Raw genomic sequence first — 27,080 nt, 5'->3', positions numbered from 1 at the left:
ATCAAAACACCTGCTACATCAAAACACCTGCAACATCATAACACCTGCTTCATCACAACAACTGCTATATCACAACACCTGCTACTTCATCATAACACCTGCTTCATCACAACACCTGCTAAATTACAACACCTGCTATATCACAACACCTGCTTCATCAAAACACCTGCTACATCAAAACACCTGCTACATCATAACACCTGCTTCATCACAACAACTGCTATATCACAACACCTGCTACTTCATCACAACACCTGCTATATCACAACACCTACTACATCATAACACCTGCTTCATCACAACACCTGCTAAATTACAACACCTGCTACATCACAACACCTGCTTCATCAAAACACCTGCTACATCAAAACACCTGCTACATTATAACACCTGCTTCATCACAACACCTGCTATATCACAACACCTACTTCATCATAACACCTGCCACTTCATCATAGCACCTGCTTCATCACAACACCTGCTAAATTACAACACCTGCTACATCACAACACCTGCTTCATCAAAACACCTGCTACATCAAAACACCTGCTACATTATAACACCTGCTTCATCACAACACCTGCTATATCACAACACCTACTTCATCATAACACCTGCTACTTCATCATAGCACCTGCTTCATCACAACACCTGCTACATCACAATACCTGCTACTTCATCACAACACTTGTCACTATCATGACGCACCTGATATGGTTAAATTTTCAATTACGCAAAACATAACTTATGGTGCAATCGTGACTTACTGGCCCCGCTTTGGGCTCATAAGCAAAGAGTCCGGGTTCGATCCTGTGGCGTGTGGAGACGTTGGGTATGTTTCCTTAAACGTACTCACCGTGCAGTAATTATGTAGTTACGAACACTGTTGTGGGTCGCATCCAAGAGAAGAGGACCTAATGACCCGGACGAAAATATGTGGCGCCGCTTGACTTTCTTGATGTATCCTGGGTTACTAATACTCCGCGTTAATAAATCCCAATAAAGACTTCAAACAAGATAAGGAAAGACACCAATGGATACAAGTCACTAACTTTTTTTTGGTTATCCTAGGTAATTTACATTCTGTATGATAATTGTACTTATGTGCCTAAATAAACTCTCTTTTGAGTTAGTGTGACTTTGTAAATGGTCCAAGTCGAACCGAAATGTCTTCGTAAGCTTCTCTCTATGTGCGGATTACACTTGTATAGTTCCAGTCACGGTATTTTCCAGTCACGGTATTTTGCCTAGTTAATTATTGACGACTAGCTAAGTGTCCCCAACACAAGACGGTTACCGTTTTCTACGGTGCCTTGTCCAACAGGCAATGTTGGGCTCCTCCAAGGTAAGGCCAATTTTGATGCATCAAATGGCAAGATAAGATCCCAGACACAGAAGTGCTGACTACAGCTGGCCTGCCTAGCATCTACACCATCCTAATGCAGACACAGCTTCGCTGGGCAGGTCACGTTGCTCGCATGCCAGACCACCGGCTGCCAAAGAAACTCTTATTTGGCGAACTGCAGCATGGAAAGCGCTCTCAAGGAGGCCAAAAGAAGCGCTATAAGGACACCCTTAAGACTGCTCTGAAAGCTTTCAACATCAACCACACCATGTGGGAGCTGATAACTCAGGACAGGAATGACTGGCGAGCAGTTGTCCAGAAAGGGGCAACATCCTGCGAGGCAAGCAGAATCTCACTAGCTGAGCAGCGCAGGCAGGCGAGGAAGACCAGAGCCATCAGACCTCTCGATGCCGCCACCCTTCCCTGTCCACACTGCCAGAGAACGTTTCGTGCGCGGATTGGCCTGACAAGTCATCTGCGTACCCACCAACTTCGACCCCAGGATGACTAGATGGTCCTCGTCGAATCGACGGACAAACATGAAGGCCAATTTTAATTAGTTTTTATAGCTACACATCATAATTAACTCGTACAGGTGTCGCCTAGCAACAGATGTGATTGTTACGTGAATCTGTAAAGGAATTGTGAGAAACACCCCTAGTCAGCTTCATTATCTTTTTTAGATTATAATATAATCCAAAACAGCCGAGCTGATCTGGGCTCATAGTACCTAAGGTCTATGCTACAATTCAGGAGTGGATTCTTAAGGTTCTCGAGAGAGGCAAGTAAAGAGGAAATTCGAGTTTTTATTTTGTCGCTGAAATGCCCCGGCAAGATAGTGGCTTTCTCTGTACTTAACAAATCAAAATTGAAATCACACACTGTAAACATTGCAAAGAAATAAAATCTATCTTTTAAGCGGCTAGTTTATTGTGCACCTCATATCCATCCTGTGGACGATAGCGCAAGAGTACATGAATACACAAAAGGCCTAGGAACTAGGCCCCAAAAGGGTTTAAAGGAGTACATCTGGATTTATATGTATAGTTCACTTATCTGTTGCAATCAAATATGTCTGATGTCTTATTATCATTAATAATATATCTTGACATATCACATACGTTATTATGCTGTCTATTTCTATATTCCTCAACAAGTGGACTTAATATTAAGCACATCGTGTTCAGGATAGTGACCACAGGGCTGGCCACCTAAATTGCATTTGGTCTGATCATCATCTGTGTGTCTGCCAAACTGTCAGGAGTACTTGTAATCAAGCTTAAGCATGGCTATTACAGCATCCGTCAGTCTGTTCACATTGGAAGTTTCTCCATAAACATACTTATCTACGTTCATGTTATCATAGTGGGTCATAGATCTACTCAAGCTTATAACTACATTCCCATAACATTCAGCTTAAAGAGGAGTGTGTTCAGTAATGTGCCACAATAAGTTTTTTGAGTTCATGAGAACCAGAAAGCTGCCGGAAAAAGTGTCAGACCAGACAATTAGTGTATTCTAGTTGTAACAACAGTGATTTTATCCAGTGCCGAGCTAGAACAAGTGACTAACATTAGAGAAGAAAGTGAAATAGAAAAATATACTAAAAACAATTATTTGCTATTACAACCCAGGAATTCAAAGGCCTGTTAACCTGAGTGTAAAGGGAGCAAAATAAACAGAAATTTTTTTTATTTATATTATCCTTCACCAAGTAAGAATAGAAGTATGTACACTATATACGCTATGTACAACAACAGGTATAAGTGCACTCCACGGTAATCAAGGCAGAATAGAAGAGAGAGCAGACCGTGCTTTAACCAGCTCTAGAATGGGAATGACAAGGGCAGATAGGTGTGTGGTACCCACAACACCTCTACGATTGCCAAAACCATCTTCTCACTGGCTGGAACCAGGGTACTGATCGAACGACGGGGCCCCATCATTCGACCTTAGTACTAGTTCGTTGGTTGGAGGAGATAGCCTTTTAATGAGGGTGTGTATATGCGCCGAATAAAGGTTACGTACTCTTTGCATGCAACATTTGCAAAAAATTATACAACACCATGAACAACTAATCTTAAGACATTTGTCAAGTTAAAGCAAAATAGGATTATTTTTCCAGGCAAACTTCATCACAGAAGCTTAATGATGGTCCATCAAAGATAACACTCACCCCCCTCCCCCGTTATGAGAATACTCACCCCCCTCCTCCGTTATGAGAACACTCACCCCCCTCCTCCGTTATGAGAACACTCACCCCCCTCCCCCGTTATGAGAATACTCACCCCCCTCCTCCGTTATGAGAACACTCACCCCCCTCCTACGTTATGAGAACACTCACCCCCCTCCCCCGTTATGAGAATACTCACCCCCCTCCTCCGTTATGAGAACACTCACCCCCCTCCTCCGTTATGAGAGCACTCACCCCCCTCCTCCGTTATGAGAACACTCACCCCCCTCCTCCGTTATGAGAACACTCACCCCCCTCCTCCGTTATGAGAATACTCACCCCCCCTCCTCCGTTATGAGAACACTCACCCCCACCTCCGTTATGAGAATATTCACCCCCTCCTCCGTTATGAGAACACTCACCCCCCTCCTCCGTTATGAGAACACTCACCCCCCTCCTCCGTTATGAGAACACTCACCCCCCTCCTCCGTTATGAGAACACTCACTCCCCTCCTCCGTTATGAGAATACTCACCCCCCTCCGTTATGAGAACACTCACCCCCTCCTCCGTTATGAGAATACTCACCCCCTCCTCCGTTATGAGAACACTCACCCCCTCCTCCGTTATGAGAACACTCACCCCCCTCCTGCGTTATGAGAATACTCACCCCCCTCCTCCGTTATGAGAACACTCACCCCCCTCCTCCGTTATGAGAATACTCACCCCCCTCCTCCGTTATGAGAACACTCACCCCCCTCCTCCGTTATGAGAACACTCACCCCCTCCTCCGTTATGAGAACACTCACCCCCCTCCTTCGTTATGAGAACACTCACCCCCTCCTCCGTTATGAGAACACTCGCCCCCCTCCTACGTTATGAGAACACTAACCCCCCTCCTCCGTTATGAGAACACCCACCCCCATCCTCCGTTATGAGAACACTCACCCCCATCCTCCGTTTTGAGAACACTCACCCCCCCTCCTCCGTTATGAGAACACTCACCCCCTCCGTTATGAGAACACTCACTCCCTCCTCCGTTATGAGAACACTCACCCCCTCCTCCGTTATGAGAACACTCACCCCCTCCTCCGTTATGAGAACACTCACCCCCGTCCGTTATGAGAACACTCACCATCCTCCTCCTCCGTTATGAGAACACTCACATCCTCCTCCGTTATGAGAACACTCACCCCCCTCCTTCGTTATGAGAACACTCACTCCCCTCCTCCGTTATGAGAACACTCACCCCCTCCGTTATGAGAACACTCACCCCCATCCTCCGTTATGAGAACACTCACCCCCCTCCTCCGTTATGAGAGCACTCACCCTCTCCGTTATGAGAACACTCACTCCCCTCCTCCGTTATGAGAACACTCACCCCCTCCTCCGTTATGAGGACACTCACCCCCCTCCTACGTTATGAGAACACTCACCCCCCTCCTCCGTTATGAGAACACTCACCCCCCCTCCGTTATGAAAACACTCACCCCCTCCTCCGTTATGAGAACACTCACCCCCCTCCTGCGTTATGAGAACACTCACCTCCCTCCTCCGTTATGAGAACACTCACCCCCCTCCTCCGTTATGAGAGTACTCACCCCCTCCTTCGTTATGAGAACACTCACTCCCCTCCTCCGTTATGAGAACACTCACCCCCTCCTCCGTTATGAGGACACTCACCCCCCTCCTACGTTATGAGAACACTCACCCCCTCCTCCGTTATGAGAACACTCACCCCCCCTCCGTTATGAAAACATTCACCCCCTCCTCCGTTATGAGAACACTCGCCCCCCTCCTACGTTATGAGAACACTCACCCCCTCCTCCGTTATGAGAACACTCACCCCCTCCTACGTTATGAGAACACTCACCTCCCTCCTCCGTTATGAGAACACTCACCCCCTCCCCCGTTATTAGAACACTCACCCCCTTCTCCGTTATGAGAACACTCACCCCCTCCTCCGTTATGAGAACACTCACCCCCCTCCTCCGTTATGAGAACACTCACGCCCCTCCTACGTTATGAGAACACTTACCCCCCTCCTCCGTTATGAGAACACTCACCCCCCTCCTCCGTTATGAGAACACTCACCCCCCGTCCGTTATGAGAACACTCACCCCCTCCTCCGTTATGAGAACACTCACCCCCCTCCTACGTTATGAGAACACTCACCCCCCTCCTCCGTTATGAGAACACTCACCCCCCTCCTACGTTATGAGAACACTCACCCCCCTCCTCCGTTATGAGAACACTCACCTACCTCCTACGTTATGAGAACACTCACCCCCCTCCTACGTTATGAGAACGCTCACCCCCCTCCTCCGTTATGAGAACACTCACCTACCTCCTACGTTATGAGAACACTCACCCCCCTCCTCCGTTATGAGAACACTCACCCCCCGTCCGTTATGAGAACACTCACCCCCTCCTCCGTTATGAGAACACTCACCCCCGCCTCCGATATGAGAACACTCACCCCCCTCCTCCGTTATGAGAACACTCACCCGCCTCCTACGTTATGAGAACACTCACCCCCCTCCTCCGTTATCAGAACACTCACCCCCCTCCTACGTTATGAGAACACTCACCCCCCTCCTACGTTATGAGAACACTCACCCCCTCCTCCGTTATGAGAACACTCACCCCCCTCCCCCGTTATGAGAACACTCCCCCCCTCCTCCGTTATGAGAACACTCACCCCCTCCTCCGTTATGAGAACACTCACCTACCGCCTACGTTATGAGAACACTCACCCCCTCCTCCGTTAGGAGAACACTCACCCCCTCCTCCGTGATGAGAACACTCACCCCACTCCTCCGTTATGAGAACACTCACCCCCCTCCTACGTTATGAGAACACTCACCCCCCTCCTCCGATCTGAGAACACTCACCCCCTCCTACGTTATGAGAACACTAACCCCCTCCTACGTTATGAGAACACTCACCCCCTCCTCCGTTATGAGAACACTCACCCCCCTCCTACGTTATGAGAACACTCGCCCCCCTCCTCCGTTATGGGAACACTCATCCCCCTCCTACGTTATGAGAACACTCACCCCCTCCTCCGTTATGAGAACACTCACCTCCCTCCTCCGTTATGAGAACACTCACCCCCGCCTCCGTTATGAGAACACTCACCCCCTCCTCCGTTATGAGAACACTCACCCCTCTCCTCCGTTATGAGAACACTCACCCCCCTCCTACGTTATGAGAATACTTACCCCCCTCCTACGTTATGAGAACACTCACCCCCTCATCCGTTATGAGAACACTCACCCCCTCCTACGTTATGAGAACACTCACCCCCCTCCTCCGTTATGAGAACACTCACCTCCCTCCTCCGTTATGAGAACACTTACCCCCTCCTACGTTATGAGAACACTCACCCCTACTACGTTATGAGAACACTTACCCCCTCCTCCGTTATGAGAACACTCACCCCCCTCCTCCTTTATGAGAACACTCACCCCCTCCTCCGTTATGAGAACACTCACCTGCCTCCTACGTTATGAGAACACTCACCCCCTCCTCCGTTAGGAGAACACTCACCCCCCTCCTCCGTTATGAGAACTCACCCCTCTCCTCCGTTATGAGAACACTCACCCCTCCTACGTTATGAGAACACTCACCCCCCTCCTCCGTTATGAGAACACTCACCCCCCTCCTACGTTATGAGAACACTCACCCCCCCTCCTACTTTATGAGAACACTCACCCCTCTCCTACGTTATGAGAACACTCACCCCCTCCTACGTTATGAGAACACTCACCTCCCTCCTCCGTTATGAGAACACTCACCCCCCTCCTACGTTATGAGAACACTCACCTGCCTCATCCGTTATGAGAACACTCACCCCCCTCCTACGTCATGAGAACACTCACCCCCCTCCTACGTTATGAGAACACTCACCCCCCTCCTCCGTTATGAGAACACTCACCCCCCTCCCCAGTTATGAGAACACTCACCTCCTCCTCCGTTATGAGAACACTCACCCCCCCTTCTCCGTTATGAGAACACTCACCCCCCTCCTACGTTATGATAACACTTACCCCCCTCCTCCGTTATGAGAACACTCACCCCCTCCTCCGTTATGAGAACACTAACCCCCTCCTCCGTTATGAGAACACTCACCCCCTCCTCCGTTATGAGAACACTCACCCCTCCTACGTTATGAGAACACTCACCCCCCTCCTACGTTATGAGAACACTCACCCCCTCCGTTATGAGAACACTCACCCCCCTCCTACGTTATGAGAACACTCGCCCCCCTCCTCCGTTATGGGAACACTCATCCCCCTCCTACGTTATGAGAACACTCACCCCCTCCGCCGTTATGAGAACTCACCCCCCTCCTCCGTTATGAGAACACTCACCCCCTCCTCCGTTATGAGAACACTCACCCCCTCCTCCGTTATGAGAACACTCACCCCTCTCCTCCGTTATGAGAACACTCGCCCCCCTCCTACGTTATGAGAACACTCACCCCCCTCCTCCGTTATGAGAACACTCACCCCCCTCCTCCGTTATGAGAACACTCACCCCCTCCTACGTTATGAGAACACTCACCCCCCTCCTCCGTTATGAGAACACTCACCTCCCTCCTCCTTTATGAGAACACTCACCCCCTCCTACGTTATGAGAACACTCACCCCCTACTACGTTATGAGAACATTTACCCCCTCCTCCGTTATGAGAACACTCACCCCTCCTCCGTTATGAGAACACTGACCCCCTCCTACGTTATGAGAACACTCACCCCCTCCTACGGTATGAGAACACTCACCCCCCTCCTCCGTTATGAGAACACTCACCCCCCTCCTCCGTTATGAGAACACTCACCCCCCTCCTACGTTATGAGAACACTTACCCCCCTCCTCCGTTATGAGAACACTCACCCCCTCCTCCGTTATGAGAACACTAACCCCCTCCTCCGTTTTTATAACAATCACCCCCTCCTCCGTTATGAGAACACTCACCCCTCCTACGTTATGAGAACACTCACCCCCCCTCCTACGTTATGAGAACACTCACCCCCTCCTCCGTTATGAGAACACTCACCCCCTCCTACGTTATGAGAACACTCGCCCCCCTCCTCCGTTATGGGAACACTCATCCCCCTCCTACGTTATGAGAACACTCACCCCCTCCTCCGTTATGAGAACACTCACCCCACTCCTCCGTTATGAGAACACTCACCCCCCTCCTCCGTTATGAGAACACTCACCCCCTCCTCCGTTATGAGAACACTCACCCCTCTCCTCCGTTATGAGAACACTCACCCCCCTCCTACGTTATGAGAACACTCACCCCCCTCCTCCGTTATGTGAACACTCACCCCCCTCCTCCGTTATGAGAACACTCACCCCCTCCTACGTTATGAGAACACTCACCCCCCTCCTCCGTTATGAGAACACTCACCTCCCTCCTCCGTTATGAGAACACTCACCCCCTCCTACGTTATGAGAACACTCACCCCCTACTACGTTATGAGAATACTTACCCCCTCCGCCGAAATGAGAACACTCACCCCTCCTCCGTTATGAGAACACTCACCCCCTCCTACGTTATGAGAACACTCACCCCCTCCTACGGTATGAGAACACTCACCCCCCTCCTCCGTTATGAGAACACTCACCCCCTCCTACGTTATGAGAACACTCACCCCCTCCTACGTTATGAGAACACTCACCCCCTCCTACGTTATGAAAACACTCACCTCCCTCCTCCGTTATGAGAACACTCACCTCCCTCCTCCGTTATGAGAACACTCACCCCCCTCCTCCGTTATGAGAACTCACCTCCCCCTCCGTTATGAGAACACTCATCTCCCTCCTCCGTTATGAGAACACTCACCCCCTCCTCCGTTATGAAAACACTCACCTCCCTCCTCCGTTATGAGAACACTCACCCCCTCCTCCGTTATGAGAACACTCACCTCCCTCCTCTCTTATGAGAGCACTCACCCCCTCCTCCGTTATGAGAACACTCACCCCCTCCTCCGTTATGAGAACACTCACCTCCCTCCTCCGTTATGAGAACACTCACCCCCCTCCACCGTTATGAGAACATCCTTCCCCCTCCTCCGTTATGAGAACACTCACCCCCTCCTCCGTTATGAGAACACTCACCCCCCTCCTCCGTTAAGAGAACACTCACCTCCCTCCTCCGTTATGAGAACACTCACCCCCTCCTCCGTTATGAGAACATCCTTCCCCCTCCTCCGTTATGAGAACACTCACCCCCTCCTCCATTATGAGAACACTCATCTCCCTCCTCCGTTATGAGAACACTCACCCCCTCCTACGTTATGAGAACACTCACCCCCTACTACGTTATGAGAACACTTACCCCCTCCTCCGTTATGAGAACACTCACCCCTCCTCCGTTATGAGAACACTCACCCCCTCCTACGTTATGAGAACACTCACCCCCTCCTACGGTATGAGAACACTCACCCCCCTCCTCCGTTATGAGAACACTCACCCCCTCCTACGTTATGAGAACACTCACCCCCTCCTACGTTATGAGAACACTCACCCCCTCCTACGTTATGAAAACACTCACCTCCCTCCTCCGTTATGAGAACACTCACCTCCCTCCTCCGTTATGAGAACACTCACCCCCCTCCTCCGTTATGAGAACTCACCTCCCCCTCCGTTATGAGAACACTCATCTCCCTCCTCCGTTATGAGAACACTCACCCCCCTCCTCCGTTATGAGAACACTCACCCCCTCCTCCGTTATGAGAACACTCACCCCCCTCCTCCGTTATGAAAACACTCACCTCCCTCCTCCGTTATGAGAACACTCACCCCCTCCTCCGTTATGAGAACACTCACCCCCTCCTACGTTATGAGAACACTCACCCCCTCCTCCGTTATGAAAACACTCACCTCCCTCCTCCGTTATGAGAACACTCACCCCCTCCTCCGTTATGAGAACACTCACCTCCCTCCTCTCTTATGAGAGCACTCACCCCCTCCTCCGTTATGAGAACACTCACCCCCTCCTCCGTTATGAGAACACTCACCTCCCTCCTCCGTTATGAGAACACTCACCCCCCTCCTCCGTTATGAGAACAGCCTACCCCCTCCTCCGTTATGAGAACACTCACCCCCTCCTCCGTTATGAGAACACTCACCCCCCTCCTCCGTTAAGAGAACACCCTTCCCCCTCCTCAGTTATGAGAACACCCTCTCCCCTCCTCTGTTATGAGAACACCCTCTCCTCTCCTCTGTTATTAGAACACCCTTCCCCCTCCTCCGTTATGAGAACACCCTTCCCCCTCCTCCGTTATGAGAACACCCTTCCCCCTCCTCCGTTATGAGAACATCCATCACCCTCCTCCGTTATGAGAACACCCTCTCCCCTCTTCTGTTATGAGAACACCCTCTCCCCTCATCCGTTATGAGAACACCCTTCCCCCTCCTCCGTTATGAGAACACCCTTCCCCCTCCTCCGTTATGAGAACACCCTTCCCCCTCCTCCGTTATGAGAACACCCTTCCCCCTCCTCCGTTATGAGAACATCCATCACCCTCCTCCGTTATGAGAACACCCTCTCCCCTCTTCTGTTATGAGAACACCCTCTCCCCTCATCCGTTATGAGAACACCCTTCCCCTCCTCCGTTATGAGAACACCCTTCCCCCTCCTCCGTTATGAGAACATCCATCACCCTCCTCCGTTATGAGAACACCCTCTCCCCTCTTCTGTTATGAGAACACCCTCTCCCCTCCTCCGTTATGAGAACACCCTTCCCCCTCCTCCGTTATGAGAACACCCTTCACACTCCTCCGTTATGAGAACACCCTTCCCCCTTCTCCGTTATGAGAACACCCTTCCCCCTCCTCCGTTATGAGAACACCCTTCACCCTCCTCCGTTATGAGAACACCCTTCACCCTCCTCCGTTATGAGAACACCCTTCACCCTCCTCCGTTATGAGAACACCCTCTCCCCTCCTGCGTTAAGAGAACACCCTCTACCCTCCGCCGTTAAGAGAACACCCTTTCCCCTCCTCCGTCAAGAGAACACCCCTCCCTCCTCCATCAAGAGAACACTCTTCCCTCCTCCATCAAGAGAACACCCCTCCATCCTCCATCATGAGAACACCTCCTCCCTCCTCCACCAAGAGAACGCCTCCTCCCTCCTCCGTCAAGAGAACACCCCCTAACTCCTCAATCAAGAGAACACCCCTCCGTCCTCCATCAAGAGAACACTCTTCCTTCCTCCATCAAGAGAACACCCCTCCCTCCTAAATCAAGAGAAAACCCCTCCTTCCTCCATCAAGAGAATACTCTTCCTTCCTCCGTCAACAAAACACCCTCCCACCTCCATCAAGAGAACACCCCTCCCTCCTCCATCAAGAGAACACCCCTCCCTCTTCCGTCAAGAGAACACCTCTCCCTCCTCCTACGTCAAGAGAACACCATCCCTCCTCCATCTAGAGAACACCCTTCCCTCCTCCATCAAGAAAACACTCCTCCTCCCTCCATCAAGAGAACACCTTTCCCCTCCTCCATCAAGAGAACACCTCCCTTCTCCAGCAAGAGAACACCCTCCCTCCTCCCTCCTCCGTCAAGAGAACACTCTTCCCTCCTCCATCAAGAGAACACATTCTCCCTCCTCCATCAAAACAACACCTCCCTCCTAAGTCAAGAGAACACCCCTCCCTCCTCCATTAAGAGAACACTTCCTCCCTCCTCCATCAAGAGAACACCCCTCCCTCCTCCATTAAGAGAACACCTCCTCCCTCCTCCATCAAGAGAACACCGCCTCCCTAATCCGTCAAGAGAAACCTCCTCATTCCTCCATCAAGAGAATACCTCCTCCCTCCTCCAACAAGAGAACACCTCCTCCCTCCTCCGTCAAGAGAACACCTCCTCCCTCCTCCATCAAGAGAACACCCCTCCCTCCTCCATCAAGAGAACACCCACACTCTCCTCCATAAAGAGAACACCTCCTCCCTCCTCCAACAAGAGAACGCCCCTCCCTCCTCTGTCAAGAGAACACCCTCCCTCCTCCGTGAAGAGAACGCCCCTCCCTCCTCTGTCAAGAGAACACCCTCCCTCCTCTGTCAAGAGAACACCCTCCCTCCTCCGTGAAGAGAACGCCCCTCCCTCCTCTGTCAAGAGAACACCCTCCCTCCTCTGTCAAGAGAACACCCTCCCTCCTCTGTCAAGAGAACACCCTCCCTCCTCCGTCAAGAGAACATCCTCCCTCCTCCGTGAAGAGAACGCCCCTCCCTCCTCTGTCAAGAGAACACCCTCCCTCCTCTGTCAAGAGAACACCCCTCCCTTCTCCATCAAGAGAACACCCCTCCTTCCTCCATCAAGAGAACACCTCCTCCCTCCTCCATCAAGAGAACACCCCTCCGTCCTCCATCAAGAGAACACCCCTCCGTCCTCCATCAAGAAAACACTCTTCCCTTCTCCATCAAGAGAACACCCCTCCCTCCTCCATCAAGAGAACATCTCCTCCCTCCTCCATCAAGAGAACACCCCTCCGTCCTCCATCAAGAGAACACCCCTCCGTCCTCCATCAAGAAAACACTCTTCCCTTCTCCATCAAGAGAACACTCCTCCCTCCTCCATCAAGAGAACACCTCCTCCCTCCTCCATCAAGAGAACACACCTCCCTCCTCCATCAAGAGAACACCCACACTCTCCTCCATCAAGAGAACACCTCCTCCCTCCTCCAACAAGAGAACGCCCCTCCCTCCTCTGTCAAGAGAACACCCTCCCTCCTCCTTCAAGAGAACACCTCCTCCCTTTTCCGCCAAGAGAACACACTCCCTCCTCCGTCAAGAGAACACCTCCTCCCTCCTCCATCAAGAGAATACCTCCTCCCTCCTCCGTCAAGAGAATACCCTCCCTCCTCCGCCAAAAGAACACCCTCCCTCCTCCGTCAAGAGAACACCTATGGTGTAATTATAGGCTTCTTCCTGCGCGCACTCAGAATCTGCAGCAATGAGTTTCTTGAGAAAGAATGCACTATAATTGAACAAGTATTTTCTAAACTCCACTATCCTCGTCACTTCATCAGAGACTGCAGACGACGGGCATTAAACATCTTCAACACACCCAGAGAAGACACTGCCGAGAAGAGATACATAGTCCTCCCCACCAACTCCATTGCCAAACACGTTTCCAACATCTTTTCCAATACCTCATTCCAAGTATCTACCTCCACAACCACGACCATCAAGGACATAACCAGTAATAGACAGGACAAGCTTCCATCCTCTGCAGGGGTATAAATAATCTCTTGTAATGACTGCAGCAAATTATACGTGGGCGAAACATCAAGGGACCTCCAAACACGTATTTCAGAACACCAATACGCAAGCAGGTCTGACGATACAAGGAATGCCTGTGTACAACACCGTAATTCACACAACCATTTAATAAACTACAGAAACTCAAGGCTTATCGCCACAGAAGACAACACTCAATACCGAAGAATCCTGGAGTCATCGCTTCTCTCTATATGCGACAACTTCAACCAGAATAATGGCTTCTATAACATAGCTGAACCACTTGCCAAGAAACTTCCTCATCGCTATCCCACATAAGAGCATAGGAATGGAAGAACACTGCAGAAGGTCTGCTCACAAACTTATCCAATCTCCCTTCCAAGCTACCCAAGATTTTAGACTATAACCCCACTCGGTACATCATCAGTTAGTTTAATATCTTTATTATGCACCCCATACCCATCCTGTGGGCGGTATTCAGGTGTAGCATTCTCCACCTGACCACAGCATTCTGAAACTGACTATAAATACTCGCGTACCTTCCACCCCAGGTAGATCTGTTTGTGACTTGAAAAAGCCCACTGTGTGGACGAAACGTTGTCAATAATGGATCACATTATACTGCATATGTGTTTATATTTCCAAGAGGACACCCTCCCTCCTCCGTCAAGAGAACACCTCCTCCCTCCTCCCTCAAGAGAACACCTCTCCCGATGTATAACTTTTGCACTGTCTTTAAAACATAAATCACCTTCAATTATTGACTGAGCACAAGAAAGAACAGGTTGACTTCAAACAAAAACTACAAATAAATTATGTATAAATATAACAGTAAAAAGCTAAATAAAAATTCCTCAAAAATTGTAAACAAAATATTTCAAAACATTTTTCACACAAACTAAAAAAAAATAACTAAATTAAAAAACTGACAATAAAACAATAAAACAATAAAACTGCCAGCTGGCAAATAAGTTAGAAATGGTATTGACATCTGAATTACTTTAAAGAAATAAAAGAGAGAAGTAGTTTAAATACTCAGAATTTAGAAATTAAAGGACTGTCATTCATGGGCTCAGTGTTAAAAAGCATTTTCATTCATTTTAAGCACGAAGAAGCGCTAAACCTAAAGTGGTAATATAGCGTTTAGGGAATGGTAGACATTCAGATTCGATTCAAGTAAGGGGAAAGGGGGTTAAGTCCCATTCCTTGGATCAAGAGTCCCTCACAGACTCAAAGCAACTCCCTTGAGGGGAATGTTCACAAGCAGAAATACCACGGGTAGCGGAGACTCAAAAGTAACTTTTTTTTATAAGTATAACAATGTTAATTACTAAGATATATACCAAAAATAATCTCCATTAAACATTTAATGATATATACATTTGCATTATCAACTTCATTTTACTACGCCTTGATCAAACTTGGTCTGACAAAGAAAAATCAATTATACAAAGTCTAGCATGATTTAGGATTAACAGGGTAATAATAATGAGGTGATAGGCGACGGCTAGACTAGGCTATAACAACCACTTGCTGAAATTAACAGGAAGTTTTTACACAAGTTGCAAATTGTAACAATTCTAACTCAGTGTGTTTTCAATACAGCTGTTTATAAGGAGACAGGGTAAATGCATCAGCAAGTAAGATGAAGAATATTCTAGTGGGGGATTCTCAGATCCGATATACTGACCAGGCTTTCTGTAATACGAATAAGAAGGCAAAACAAGAGGATGCGTTTCCTGGAGCAGGTGTGGGTGATGTAATTAACAGGTTAAATAACATAGTGTCAGTTAATGAAGCACTCATTATCTGCCTCAGTGCTGGAAGTAATGATGTTTGGGAAATGCAGGTGTGAAAAGTTGCTGGCTAATTATAAGGTAGCTGTTGATCTAGGTAAGTCCAAGGAAGAGATCCCGATCATATGTAGCATTTTGTCTATAAGGGAAGAAAGCAGTGAATGGATGTCTAGGGTAATTGTGGTAAATTGCTGGCTAGATAAGTACTGCGAAGAACTTCGAATTCACCTCACTGACATGGGGTGCATCTTTCTGGTCCAAGAGTAGCAGCATTTGGTAAATCAGTTGAAGAAACCATTGCTAAATTGTCCGAGACTTTAAAATGATAGAAGAGAGAGGTAAGAGGATGTGTGGGAAACAAAGGGACTGCAGTACTAGGGGCGGACAGAGCAAAAATTGCCGAGATATGTGATACAAATAGCCGGAGTACAAGAAATAAAACAATGTCGTTCTCGTGAACCCTCTTCACTCTTATAACCTTATGCTTGAGAAAGCATGTGCTGTTTATTTAAGCCCAATTACCTGACCTAGTTTCTGAAGAAAAGTCGTCCAGAAACCGAAAGGTTCCTTCATATTTATATTTTAACAACGCAAGACAAGCCACGGGGTAGGGGGGGATCTTTAGCCTAAGTACTTTCGCACTTCTCAGTGCGTCATCAGGAGCCGTGCAATGTTGCAAGGGCAGCAACAGGAGAAATAGGTTAATTTTTTTTTCAGAGTATAGTAGCGCGGTGGCTCAGTCAGAGACTGGTGCAACCGCGCTACCAAACTCTGTAAAAACTTACCCTATTTCTCCTGTTGCTGCCCTTGCAACATTGCACGGCTCCTGATGACGCACTGAGAGTGTGAAAGTACATACATATATATATATATATATATATATATATATATATATATATATATATATATATATATATATATATATATATATATATATATATATATATATATATATATATATATATATATATATATATATATATATATATATATATATATATATATACATATATATATATATATATATATATATATATATATATATGTATATATGTATATATATATATATATATATATATATATATATATATATATATATATATATATATATATATATATATATATATATATATACACCAGTGATCAAAATTAAAACTAGATGTATAATTTTTAAGTAAAATAATAAATAATGTGTAAATACTGGCCCATGAAAGAGTTAACATGGGAGTGAAAAAACAATGTGGTCAAGTACGAGCATGAGACCTAACCCACTGCGACCTCCCGTGGGTAAATCTTTTTTACATTACGATTATTGACATTATACTAAATTCGATTTTACCTTTTAAAACAATAGCAAACCAGTTTTCAAACTCGTCACACTCGTGGCTTCTCGAAAGCCATTATCGCGAAGCTCAGGTTGGAAAATACCGGATTATTATCAGAGCCTTTACCAAAGACAGATGGAGACTAAAAAAAATAGTTACGAAAATAATATTGCTTTATAAACTATTAGCTAAGCTCGCCCTTTGGCGTTTGACCTTAAAGTTTGCTCTGGAGGGTGGAGTGGCTTTTATAAATGGTGCAAGTCTAGACCCGGCAAGGATGTCTTGGAGACCTGAGATACGGACCAGGTTCTGCTGTCGACATCTCCGAGCAGACTATAACTCTGATGGTATCAACACAGCTCCGCCATCTTGTTCCTGCTTCATATACAAGTATATTATGTTTTGCCTGTGCTTGTCTACATAACTCTGCCGGCAGCATTCCTTGCTCTCTTAATTATTTTTTGTCTATTGATTAAACATGCAGCAATTTTGTGGAGTTGTTATTCATATTTTATAATACTTGTTATATAATATATAGTAATACTTGTCTTCACATAAGCACGGACACGGACCTAGTGGCGGCGCTGAGGATGGGGGGAGACAGAGGGCCAAAGTCCCCCGTTATCTCCAACTTCTACCAAAGCCACTCCGAATAATAATAATAATAATAATAATAATAATAAAAAATAATAATAATAATAATAATAATAATAATAATAAAGCAGCTTGAGAAACTTATGTGAACTGACACAAGACTAATCCAGAAGCTGAGAGGCAAGAGCTTCCTGCAAGATCATCTCATTAAATTGAAGGAGCGCAGATCTCGGAGAGATATGTTTATAATATACAAGATATTCTGGGATATTGCTAAGACGAATAAAGACTACTACATGTGAAGGAAGAACAAAGAATAAAAGCATTACATAGAAACTGCACACCGAACTAAGCTACGGAGACGAACTTCTTTAGCGTAATGGTAAGAAAGAGGTGGAATCAACTCTGACAAAATGGTGATGGACCTGGCTAGGCATATGAATTAAAAATAATGAGGCATTCTAAAGGGCTAAGAAACTGCTACATAAGACAAACGAAGCAAAGAGGCTTTGCCTAAGAATTGGAATTCAAACTCAGGACCACTGTAAAGTTTGTATATAGTTATGATAGTCATAAAAGATGGAACACCGCCAAAATGGCTGGTGCTTACACTGTTGTTCCAGCAGCATAACCGTAATTTAGCTGATTGTAAAAACCCGTCTCACACATATGCAACTAAATTTGGATGGAGCCGTATTATTTCACTCTGTAGCAGTGACTCAATAAATTAAGGATTCCAGTTTGTCAATTACAGATGACAATTTTTCAAGGGTCTATGCCAATAAAAGAGTAAAAATGCACAAAAATCAAACAAAAAACAAATTCTGCTTCTATCCCAGAGCGAAGCCATTAAAATCTTCAACAAGCAGTTCCAATATCATTCTCATCCCATAAATTTACCAACAACAACAAAAAAAAAAAAAAAAAAAAAAAAAGTCAGTAAGTGGGAAGAGATAAGTGGTGAAACAAATGCGCAGCGGTATACCGTGCGCGCCCCTGGATGTATCTTAATTAACCACTGCATCAGAGAAGGGGAAAATACGAAAACTTCGTAAATATGCTGACTTTTTAAAGAAATATTTAAATACCTTTACCTACGAGTGAAATATAATCTTTTTAAGTATAAAATAAAAGCGTGTAAGAACTTTAAGTGATGACGGGAGATGATGGGATAAATTGATAAAAGCAAGAGTGGTAGAGGTGGGAGGCGTGGCTGCCGTCCATCACAGAGAACCATCAGTCAGAGGGTGAGTGGCAGGTGCTGAGGCGTGCAAAATTCAGTCACCTTTGTATTAGCTACGCCCACTCCGAATCACCCACAAACATGCCAACCTCTCCCTCCCCGTGCCCACTTGCTGCTTATTATACCCGCGCATCAATTTAGACATTAAATAATGGCAAAATGAACATTTGAGCGGACGTTCTAGTGTTGCTGCTGCGGCCACGGAGCACACGCAATAGCATTTTTTTTCTTTTAATTAATAAAGTTACTACAACCGCACTGTGCTGCCCCAGTGATCTATTTATGACATTTTACAAGGTTAGAGATGTGGGTGCACTTGAGTGCTAGTCGGCTCCCCGCAGTGATACATTGAAGCTGCCAGATGTTCCTTTCTCTGCCTGCCTGCCTGCCTGCCTGCCTGCCTGCCTGCCTGCCTGCCTGCCTGCCTGCCTGCCTGCCTGCCTGCCTGCCTGCCTGCCTGCCTGCCTGCCTGCCTGCCTGCCTGCCTGCCTGCCTGCCTGCCTGCCTGCCTGCCTGCCTGCCTGCCTGCCTGCCTGCCTGCCTGCCTGCCTGCCTGCCTGCCTGCCTGCCTGCCTGCCTGCCTGCCTGCCTGCCTGCCTGCCTGCCTGCCTGCCTGCCTGCCTGCCTGCCTGCCTGCCTGCCTGCCTGCCTGCCTGCCTGCCTGCCTGCCTGCCTGCCTGCCTGCCTGCCTGCCTGCCTGCCTGCCTGCCTGCCTGCCTGCCTGCCTGCCTGCCTGCCTGCCTGCCTGCCTGCCTGCCTGCCTGCCTGCCTGCCTGCCTGCCTGCCTGCCTGCCTGCCTGCCTGCCTGCCTGCCTGCCTGCCTGCCTGCCTGCCTGCCTGCCTGCCTGCCTGCCTGCCTGCCTGCCTGCCTGCCTGCCTGCCTGCCTGCCTGCCTGCCTGCCTGCCTGCCTGCCTGCCTGCCTGCCTGCCTGCCTGCCTGCCTGCCTGCCTGCCTGCCTGCCTGCCTGCCTGCCTGCCTGCCTGCCTGCCTGCCTGCCTGCCTGCCTGCCTGCCTGCCTGCCTGCCTGCCTGCCTGCCTGCCTGCCTGCCTGCCTGCCTGCCTGCCTGCCTGCCTGCCTGCCTGCCTGCCTGCCTGCCTGCCTGCCTGCCTGCCTGCCTGCCTGCCTGCCTGCCTGCCTGCCTGCCTGCCTGCCTGCCTGCCTGCCTGCCTGCCTGCCTGCCTGCCTGCCTGCCTGCCTGCCTGCCTGCCTGCCTGCCTGCCTGCCTGCCTGCCTGCCTGCCTGCCTGCCTGCCTGCCTGCCTGCCTGCCTGCCTGCCTGCCTGCCTGCCTGCCTGCCTGCCTGCCTGCCTGCCTGCCTGCCTGCCTGCCTGCCTGCCTGCCTGCCTGCCTGCCTGCCTGCCTGCCTGCCTGCCTGCCTGCCTGCCTGCCTGCCTGCCTGCCTGCCTGCCTGCCTGCCTGCCTGCCTGCCTGCCTGCCTGCCTGCCTGCCTGCCATCTCCGTCGCAGCCGCCGCTGCTGCTTCTGCCACTATTACTGCCCACTTTGTACTGATGCTAACTCGACAAATTAAACTAAGATTATTTACAAATATTTACTTACAAATACAACAATTCTAAACGCCCAGAGGATGCATAGCATTTTAAGGGTGAACTTAAAAACAGATACAAGTTAATTCATAAAATAAAATATAACTGTCTAGTTCTAATAAGGTGAGTGGTACTAGTTACTTAATTTACAATGCAAAACAATATAATTATAATTACAGGACTTAACTCCGTACAGCATCGTCTTTATCTCCAACTTATAAAACAAATTTTAAATTTTTCAGTGCTACTGTTCCATAATTTACAACAGAGTAAAGATACTCTATAACAGAGTAAGGATACTCTATAACAGTAAAGATATTCTTTAACAGAGTAAAGATACTCTATAACAGAGTAAGAATACTCTATAACAGAGTAAAGATACTCTATAACAGAGTAAGGATACTCTATAACAGAGTAAGGACACTCTATAACAGAGTAAGGATACTCTATAACAGAGTAAAGATACTCTATAACAGAGCAAAGATACTCTATAACAGAGTAAGGATATTCTATAACAGAGTAAGGATACTCTACAAGAGAGTAAAATTACTCTATAACAGAGTAAGGATTCTCTACAACAGAGTAAGGATACTCTACAACAGAGTAAAGATACTCTACAACAGTAAGGATACTCTACAACAGAGTAAGGATACTCTACAACAGAGTAAGGATACTCTATAAGAGTAAAGATACTCTACAACAGAGTAAGGATACTCTACAACAGAGTAAGGATACTCTACAAGAGTAAGGATACTCTACAACAGAGTAAGGATACTCTACAACAGAGTAAGGATACTCTAGAACATAGTAGAGATACTCCACAACAGAGTAAAGATAATCAACAACAGAGTAAGGATACTCTACAACAGAGAAAGGATACTCTACAACAGTAAGGATACTCTACAACGGAGTAAGGATACTCTACAACAGAGTAAGGATACTCTACAACAGAGTAAGGATACTCTACAACAGATTAAGGATACTATACAACAGAGTAGGGATACTCTACAACAGAGTAAGGATACTCTACAACAGAGTAAGAATACTCTACAACAGAGTAAAGATACTCTACAGCAGAGTAAGGATTCTCCATAGCAGAGTAAGGATTCTCAACAACAGAGTAAGGATACTCTATAACAGTGTAAGGATACTCTACAACAGAGTAGGGATACTCTACAACAGAGTAAGGATACTCTACAACAGAGTAAAGATACTCTACAGCAGAGTAAGGATACTCCATAACAGAGTAAGGATTCTCAACAACAGAGTAAGGATACTCTACAACAGAGTAAGGATACTCTACAACAGATTAAGGATACTCTACAACAGAGTAGGGATACTCTACAACAGAGTAAGGATACTCTACAACAGAGTAAGGATACTCTACAACAGAGTAAGGATACTATACAACAGAGTAAGGATACTCCATAACAGAGTAAGGATTCTCAACAACAGAGTAAGGGTACTCTATAACAGAGTAAGGATACTCTACAACAGAGTAAGGATACTCCACATGAGAGTAAAGATACTCTATAACAGAGTAAATATACTCTACAACAGAGTAGGGATACTCTACAACAGAGTAAGGATACTCTACAACAGAGTAAGGATACTATACAACAGAGTAAGGATACTCCATAACAGAGTAAGGATTCTCAACAACAGAGTAAGGATACTCTATAACAGAGTAAGGATACTCTACAACAGAGTAAGGATACTCCACAACAGAGTAAAGATATTCTATAATAGAGTAAGGATCCTCAACAACAGTAAGGATACTCTACAACAGTAAGGATACTCTACAACAGAGTAAGGATACTCTACAAGAGTAATGATACTCTACAACAGAGTAAGAATACTCTACAACAGAGTAAGGATACTGTACAACAGAGTAAGGATACTCTGCAACAGATTAATGATACTCTACAACAGAGTAAGGACACTCTACATCAGAGTAAGGATACTCTACAACAGAGTAATAATACTCTACAACACAGTAAGGATACTCTACAACAGAGCAAGGATACTCTACAACAGAGTAAGGATACTCGACAACAGAGTAAGGATACTCTACAACACAGTAATAATACTCTACAACACAGTAAGGATACTCTACAACAGAGCAAGGATACTCTACAACAGAGTAAGGATACTCTACAACAGAGTAAGGATACTCTACAACAGAGTAAGGATACTCTACAACAGAGTAAGGATACTCTACAACAGAGTAAGGATACTCTACAACAGAGTAAGGATACTCTACAACATAGTAAGGATACTCTACAACAGAATAAGGATACTCTACAACAGAATAAGGATACTTTACAACAGAGTAAGGATACTCTATAACAGAGTAAGGATACCCCACAACATAAAGGATATATATATACAGTATAGATTTTTAACAGTACGGTCGTCTCCCACCGAGGTAGGGTAATCCGACAAAGAAAAAACTTTCACTGTCACTCATTGTTTCTTGCCACAAGGGCGCCGACGTCACAATTCAGATGATCCTCCAAACCCCAACATCCCCACCCCAACTTCAGAATTAAGGGACTATCATTGGCATCTACAGGATTTAATTCCGGCTAACCAGTTTCCCTGAGTCCCTTCAGAATTGTTACCTTGCTTTCACTCCAACAGCATGTCAAATCATGAAAACCCATTTCCTCCACTCCTATCTTACACGCTCACTCAAGCTTGTTGCATGTCAAAGCCTCTAGCACTCAAAACCTCTTTTACTCTCCCACCTTTCCTTGGATGACCCCTACCCCTACTCTCCACCCCATATTTATACGCTCTCCTTTTCATACCATTTTTTCCAACCTCTCTAAATGTCCAAACCACCTCAACAACCCCACCTAAGCCCTCTGAAAAATACTTTTGGCGACTCTACCCAAAAATATCTGCGTAATATTCACACCTCACCCCCCCCACACCCACCCACCCACAACAACGTACGTACGTACGTACGTGTATGTATGTGTGTGTGTGTGTGTGTGTGTGTGTGTGTGTGTGTGTGTGTGTGTGTGTGTGTGTGTGTGTGTGTGTGTGTGTGTGTGTGTGTGTGTGTGTGTGGTGTGTGTGTGTGTGTGTGTGGTGTGTGTGTGTGGTGTGTGTGTGTGGTGTGTGTGTGGTGTGTGTGTGGTGTGTGTGTGGTGTGTGTGGTGTGTGTGTGTGGTGTGTGTGTGTGGTGTGTGTGTGTGGTGTGTGTGTGTGTGGTGTGTGTGTGTGGTGTGTGTGTGGTGTGTGTGTGTGGTGTGTGTGTGTGGTATGTGTGTGGTGTGGTGTGTGTGTGGTGTGTGTGTGGTGTGTGTGTGGTGTGTGTGTGGTGTGTGTGTGGTGTGTGTGTGGTGTGTGTGTGTGGTGTGTGTGGTGTGTGTGTGTGTGGTGTGTGTGTGTGGTGTGTGTGTGTGGTGTGTGTGTGTGGTATGTGTGTGTGGTATGTGTGTGTGGTGTGTGTGGTGTGTGTGTGGTGTGTGTGGTGTGTGTGTGGTGTGTGTGTGTGGTGTGTGTGTGTGGTGTGTGTGTGTGGTATGTGTGTGTGGTGTGTGTGTGGTGTGTGTGTGGTGTGTGTGTGGTGTGTGTGTGGTGTGTGTGTGGTGTGTGTGTGGTGTGTGTGGTGTGTGTGTGGTGTGTGTGTGGTGTGTGTGTGGTGTGTGTGTGGTGTGTGTGTGTGGTGTGTGTGTGTGGTGTGTGTGTGTGGTGTGTGTGTGTGGTGTGTGTGTGTGGTGTGTGTGTGTGGTGTGTGTGTGTGGTGTGTGTGTGTGGTGTGTGTGTGTGGTGTGTGTGTGTGGTGTGTGTGTGTGGTGTGTGTGTGGTGTGTGTGTGTGGTGTGTGTATGTGTGTGCGTGGTGTGTGTATGTGTGTGTGTGTGTGTTCGTGTTCAAATAATTGTGGTTGCAGGGGTCGATTCATAGCTCCTGCCCCCGTTTCTTCATTGATCGCTACTAGGTTCTCTCCCTGCTCCATGAGCTTTATCAAACTTCGTCTTAAAACTATGTATGGTTCCTGCCTCCACTACGTCACTAGCCACACTATTCCACTTCCTCACAACTCTATGACTAAAGAAATACTTCCTAACATACCTTTGACTCATCTGAGCCTTCAACTTCCAATTGTGAACCCTTGTTTCTGTGCCCCATCTCTGGAACATCCTGTCTCTGTCCACCTTGTCAATTCCTCGCAGTATTTTGTATGTCGTTATCATGTCTTCCCTAACCCTCCTGTCCTCTAGTGTCGTCAGGATTGAACCTAGGTCCCTATCACAACATTTTTGGGGGGTTTATTCAAAATAATTTATAAATTAAAATGGAAACCTGATGATATTTCGATTGTGAACTGAAGGCGCTACCAACGAGCTAGAGTTAAAAGTCCTTTAACTTAAACTACTTTTCAAGAGGCGAAAATTAGTCCAAATAAAAAGTCTTTAGAAGCAGCTATTGTAATTGAGCCTCTTTCACATTACCATCTCAGAAGCTTCACACTTACATATTTTATCCCACTTTTCATTAACTAAACATTTACAATAGTAATTATCAAGAATTAGTTCCTAAATTAAATATTGTCCAGGTCAACGAGAGGACGTGTCTTGGTTCCCAGATTTTTTTTGTGTGATTTTTTTATCAAAACTATCTTGGATGAGGTTCATCCACATAGTCTTAAAGAAATATGAAAATTAATTGAAATTAAAGATTTCACCTATAAAAAAATATACTGAGCAACCTTTGGTTGCTTAATAAATAAATGGTCAGTAGAGTTCCTTACCTAATCACTTTTTTTACATGAAGATATAAGTGAAGCGACACAAGTAGTGACACCGTCAGTACTTGACTTGGTATTTACTAGGACAAAGGAAGATACTTTTAACATGAACGTTTATCTAAATCTATTGCAAAGAGTGATTATGTTCTAATCGAAATAACCTATCCTGTTAAATATAACTTAGCAGAGGAAACTGAAAAGCTCAAACAAGAACGACTAGATTTTAAGACAGGAAAAATACAAATTACCTTTCGTAATTTGGGCTACATTACTCTTCAGAGGCAGCCTCGTCTGAGGTCCTTGTCATTGTTGGTAGCTGGTTAGGTACGGTTTGTCAGGAAACAGGACAAGTATTTCCTGACGCGGGTCTTAAGTCATATGATGACCCGCAGCTGGAGCTCTTGGTCATCTGACCAAGTCCTTCCACTGGCTTACCGGTCTACCCCTTTAAAAAAATATGGTCATGATAACCACTGTTGGTGGCGTCCACCACCAGGCTAACATAGTTCAAGACTTTCATCATATTTAACCCCGACAGCCTTACATGCAATGATTTTACTGCAGAAGTAAGATGACTAGCCACTGTACCATGTACACACACGGACGAATTCTAGTTAGTTAGATCTAAGTGGATAAATTAACATCAAGGTACCCTCCCCCCCCCCACCATCCATAAAGGAAAGCGCCCATGAAAAGTTCAACTACTGGACGTTCACATTATATTCATGGAGAAGCGTAGGGTGTCATACGGCACCCGAGGCATTTGAAGTAATAATGTTTGATCAAAGGCAAGGAAGGGTAGCTGGAAGTCTTTGGATCTAGAACCTTACAGCAACATTAAAGGAATCTTCCTTGAGGTGAGGAGCATGAAGTAACTGGATCACCACAATACAACTGGTAATATCTTACTATACCTTGAAAAAGATGAGTGCCACATATCGCAGCTGCCTCGGCGGCACATTTTCCCATAAATACACGTAGCTGTGATCTTGTGTCAGTATAGTACGAGGGTAGTATCAGCACAAACAACACACATAAATACACAACACTCTCATGGCTGCTCTCTCCCCCCTGACTCGTACGTTTGAAAATGCGTGAAATTACTGTTAAACATTTAAATGAATTATAACAAAAGATTTAACTCAATAAAACTTTATCTTGAAGAGAGACATATTACTTGAATAAAATTATGTTGCTTAATTAAATTTAAAGCCTACAGACTCCAAGAAAGTTTTCAACGTCTGTTCATCAGGCTCTATTTTTAATCCCTAAGATAGGCATTGAAGACAACTGTTAGCATAGATGCATCGAGACATATACTTCTCGGTGCATACAGCCTTGTTAAATATCACTTCAATATAAAATAATATAAACAAAATCGAATTATGAATGCTTCACATCACGTGATGTGACGTTACATGACAATGTTACGTGATGTGACGTTACATGACTTAATGTTACGTGATGTGACGTTGCATGACTTAATGTTACGTGATGTGACGTTACATGACTTAATGTTACGTGATGTGACGTTACATGACCTAATGTTACGTGATGTGACGAGGCGTAACTTGTACTGTGACGCTACGTGATGTGATGTGAGGCAAAAAAAGGCATCCTCGTATACTATAAACCCAGCCAACTCTGCCTGAGCGAACACGATACACTAGAGAGTGCGGCCTAATGGAGATCAGGATCAGCGTCGAAGATGTGAAGTGAACCAGAAGAAAGTACTCATAATTTATCACAGGGAAACTAATGCCCTAAGTTCTTCGATTAAAACACCAAACAAGACACCTACACAGCCCGTAACTAATTCGAATTTTCCTCTAATTAAATGCACCCCTTAAGAGAGCCAGGTCCCTTGATGCCAGTGAGAGGTCCTTGATCCAAGGAACTGAAGTTAATATCCCCCTCCTTGGTCGAGTACGAGACTAATAAACATTTTGTTTGTTTTTTTCCACAACATTTACTGTCTAAAACCAGCAAACCCCCCCCCCATCCCTTCAGTGTTGGTGTACCTGCTGATGCTGAGTGGC

General features: G+C 46.4%; 1 protein-coding gene across 1 annotated transcript in view; it reads right to left on the bottom strand.

Moving 5' to 3' along the window:
• Positions 1–26,106, bottom strand: part of LOC128688135 (protein let-756-like) — a 496,439-nt gene extending 470,333 nt beyond the window's left edge. The window contains exon 1 of the mRNA XM_070086737.1: positions 25,956–26,106. Within this exon, the coding sequence (XP_069942838.1) occupies positions 25,956–26,010 (55 nt within the window). The 5' untranslated portion in view covers positions 26,011–26,106. The remainder of the gene's footprint in view (positions 1–25,955) is intronic.
• Positions 26,107–27,080: the final 974 nt, after the last annotated feature.

This window comes from Cherax quadricarinatus, chromosome 19, assembly GCF_038502225.1.
Source record: "Cherax quadricarinatus isolate ZL_2023a chromosome 19, ASM3850222v1, whole genome shotgun sequence".
NCBI classification, from domain to species: Eukaryota; Metazoa; Arthropoda; class Malacostraca; order Decapoda; family Parastacidae; genus Cherax; species Cherax quadricarinatus.
This window is presented reverse-complemented; position numbering and strand designations above follow the sequence as displayed.